Genomic DNA, 2,818 nt, shown 5'->3' on the forward strand with positions numbered 1-2,818 from the left:
AATCTCTATTGTACATAAAGATTGAAAAAAGGATAATGGAAGAATCTTTATGTACAATAGAGATTTTGCTATATATTTGTCCAGTTATAATAGTAATAGTTGAACATGGATAATAGAGGGGAAGGGCTTACAAAGGAGAGAGAGAGAGAGAAATAGTGAACAAGGTAGAATTTGACACAAGACGGGGTAGGTAGTAAAGGGATGGGGCACAAGAATAGTTGAAAGGAGGACCATTTGACAGGTGGAGGGTGAGTGAGAGAGAGAGAGCGAGTATTATAATGAGAAAAAGAATGAGAGGGCACTCAAAATAATGAAACATTGCAGGTATGAAATGAGGAGAAGGTATAGCTGGTGACAGAAGAGCTACTGTCATGGAAAAATATATTAAAATAAGAGAGAAAAAGATAGAGAGAAATGAAAACATAAAGAAAAAATGGAGTAATTACTCATTTATTACGCCAATCTAACCAGGAACCACTAAATAGAAAAAATTCACTCACAAAATCACTTTTGAAATAAAACTGCACACTGCACTGAAAGACTTTTAAACCACGTCTACGTCACGCACGCATACCACACAATTAAAGTTGTCACCACTGTAGACATTATAGGGAAATCGCGAATTATGGGTAATATTGGGTAACCGATGAACGCCCCCCCTCCCACCTGCGGTGAAGAGCACTATTAGTTCCGTTTGAATCACACCAGTGAGAGGATCGTGTGTGCAATCAAGTCCATCGATGTCGGAAGGAAGTGCAAAGAAAATGGTAAGTGTTCTTTATAATTCTTATTCCGCGAGTGAAGTAGCTGTAAATAAAAACCTGAAAAGAAGAAAAGTGTTATAAAATATATTCAGTGTTTCATATATTTCTGTCCTTTTTACAACTTCTTATACCTAATTTTTGTAGACTTGTAATAAATATGCAAAGAATAGATGTAAGAAGCTGAACAAAAGACAGAATGAAACAATGAACATATTTTACACAAAGCCGAAATCAGACCATACTTTTTCTCGTGCTGGATTACTTGATGAATTAAAATGTTGTTTACTGATTGGTTATAATAATGCAAATATCCAATCAGCAGTCACCATTCTAAATTCAGCAAGCAATTCAGTACGAGAAAAAGTATCGTCCGATTTCGGATTTAGTTATATTAATTCTTATAATTTTATATCCATGTAATAGCAATAATATGTACAACCTTCAAAGAGTCGCAAATGTGGTTTCAGTTACGCTGTGAATGTAAACAATATCTAACATAATGTTTACATTCACAGCGAACTTCGAAACACAAAAGCGACTCTTCGAAGATTGTACATATTATTGCCATCGTTGTTATTTACTACAAATGATATTGGGTTTTTTCAGAATACACGACGCTCGAGGACCCCCTCAAGAGGAAGGGAGTTTCCCCCCTTGCCATCACCGAAAAATTCCACTTCGGCCACGACTGGGTCGCGGAAAGGGCCTAAAAAGGTCTCGCCTCCGCTGCCATCAACCAGGTGGGTGAAGTGGGTGCCACCTCCACCACCACCACAAGCCATCGCCGACGCCGCTGCTCCTCCGCCACAAGCCGCCTCTGCACCTCCGCCGCAAGCCGCCTCTGCACCTCCGCCACAAGCCGCCGCTGCACCTCCGCCACAAGCCGCCGCTGCACCTCCGCCACAAGTCGCCGCTGCACCTCCGCCACAAGCCGCCTCTGCACCTCCGCCACAAGCCGCCGCTGAACCTGGACCATCCAGGACTAAGAATCCGGAGGAAAAAGTGAGTACCTACCATTTTGTGTAATATTTATTTATATTAATTGTTTTTTTAAATTAAAATTTCAATTTTCAGGAGAAAGCTCGCCTCAAGAGGCAAAAATACCGCCAAGGGCGATCTAAAAGATTGGCCGCTGCCGCCGCCGCTGCTGGAGCAGCCGAAAAGAAAAGCCGACGCGCCAAAAAAACCTCCAATGTAGCTGTAAGTAAAAAAATCACTCAATTTCATTATTTATTTAAACATATATTCTAACGATCTGACTATTTACAGGTGAGGAGCTTCTCACTCCAATCCATGGAGGTGCAGCCTCCACCGCAGCCAACGGCAGTCCACCACCACCACCACTACCAGCAGCAGCAGCAGCCACAATACCCCTATTATTATCCCACCCCCCCCCCCCCCACATTCATGCAGCCACCCAATTTAGTTTATGGGATGCCCCCCCCCCCCCCTTAGTAACTATTACCCCTTTATGCAAAACTATCAAATGTATAGATAAATAAAACATTGTATATTTTAAATTAATTGATTCTTAATTTCGAAACCTTCAAAGCTTCTTTTTCAGGTAATAAGGAAAACCAGCAGGAGATACGTCTGTCCTTCATCAATCAACGCTGAGTAACTTTGAAGCATTTTTTGCAGCTAAACTATTGGTCCGAGGGATTTTTTTCTTGTTTTAGCGGAAAGTGTGGTAAATGAAGAACACGCTATATTAATTTCAGATTTTTCTCATGAAAAATGTGTCCGTACGAGTCGAAATCAAAAATATTGCTTTTGCTTCTCCCTTATTTCCCCTCCCACAGGCTAGTCGAGTAGCAGATTCACGTTCACCGTGCGTCGCCTGCCTGGGAGGAAAAGAGAGAAGAGACAAAAGCAGTGTTTTATGTTTTCGTCTCGTACAGGCTCATTTTTGATGGGAACACTCTGAAATTAATATAGCGTGCTCTTCATTAACCATATTTTCGACTAAAACAAGAAAGAAGTCGCTCGGATTAATAGTATAGCTGCAAAAAATGATTGCAAGTTACTCAGTGTTGGTTGAAGAAAGATAAACT

The 2,818-nt window shown here is 41.1% G+C and overlaps 1 protein-coding gene across 1 annotated transcript; it reads left to right on the top strand.

The window, feature by feature from the left end:
* Positions 1-740: 740 nt before the first annotated feature.
* LOC136773759 (nematocyst expressed protein 3-like) lies at positions 741-2,385 on the top strand. The gene is made up of 5 exons (XM_066727673.1): positions 741-767; positions 1,280-1,315; positions 1,371-1,766; positions 1,839-1,964; positions 2,329-2,385. The coding sequence occupies exons 1-5, from the start codon at positions 741-743 to the stop codon at positions 2,383-2,385; spliced, it is 642 nt and encodes a 213-aa protein (XP_066583770.1).
* The last annotated feature ends 433 nt before the right edge of the window (positions 2,386-2,818 follow it).

This window comes from Prorops nasuta, unplaced genomic scaffold (assembly GCF_024137725.1).
Source record: "Prorops nasuta isolate Cenicafe-Biocafe unplaced genomic scaffold, Cenicafe_Pnas_1.2 PNAS00005, whole genome shotgun sequence".
NCBI lineage: Eukaryota > Metazoa > Arthropoda > Insecta > Hymenoptera > Bethylidae > Prorops > Prorops nasuta.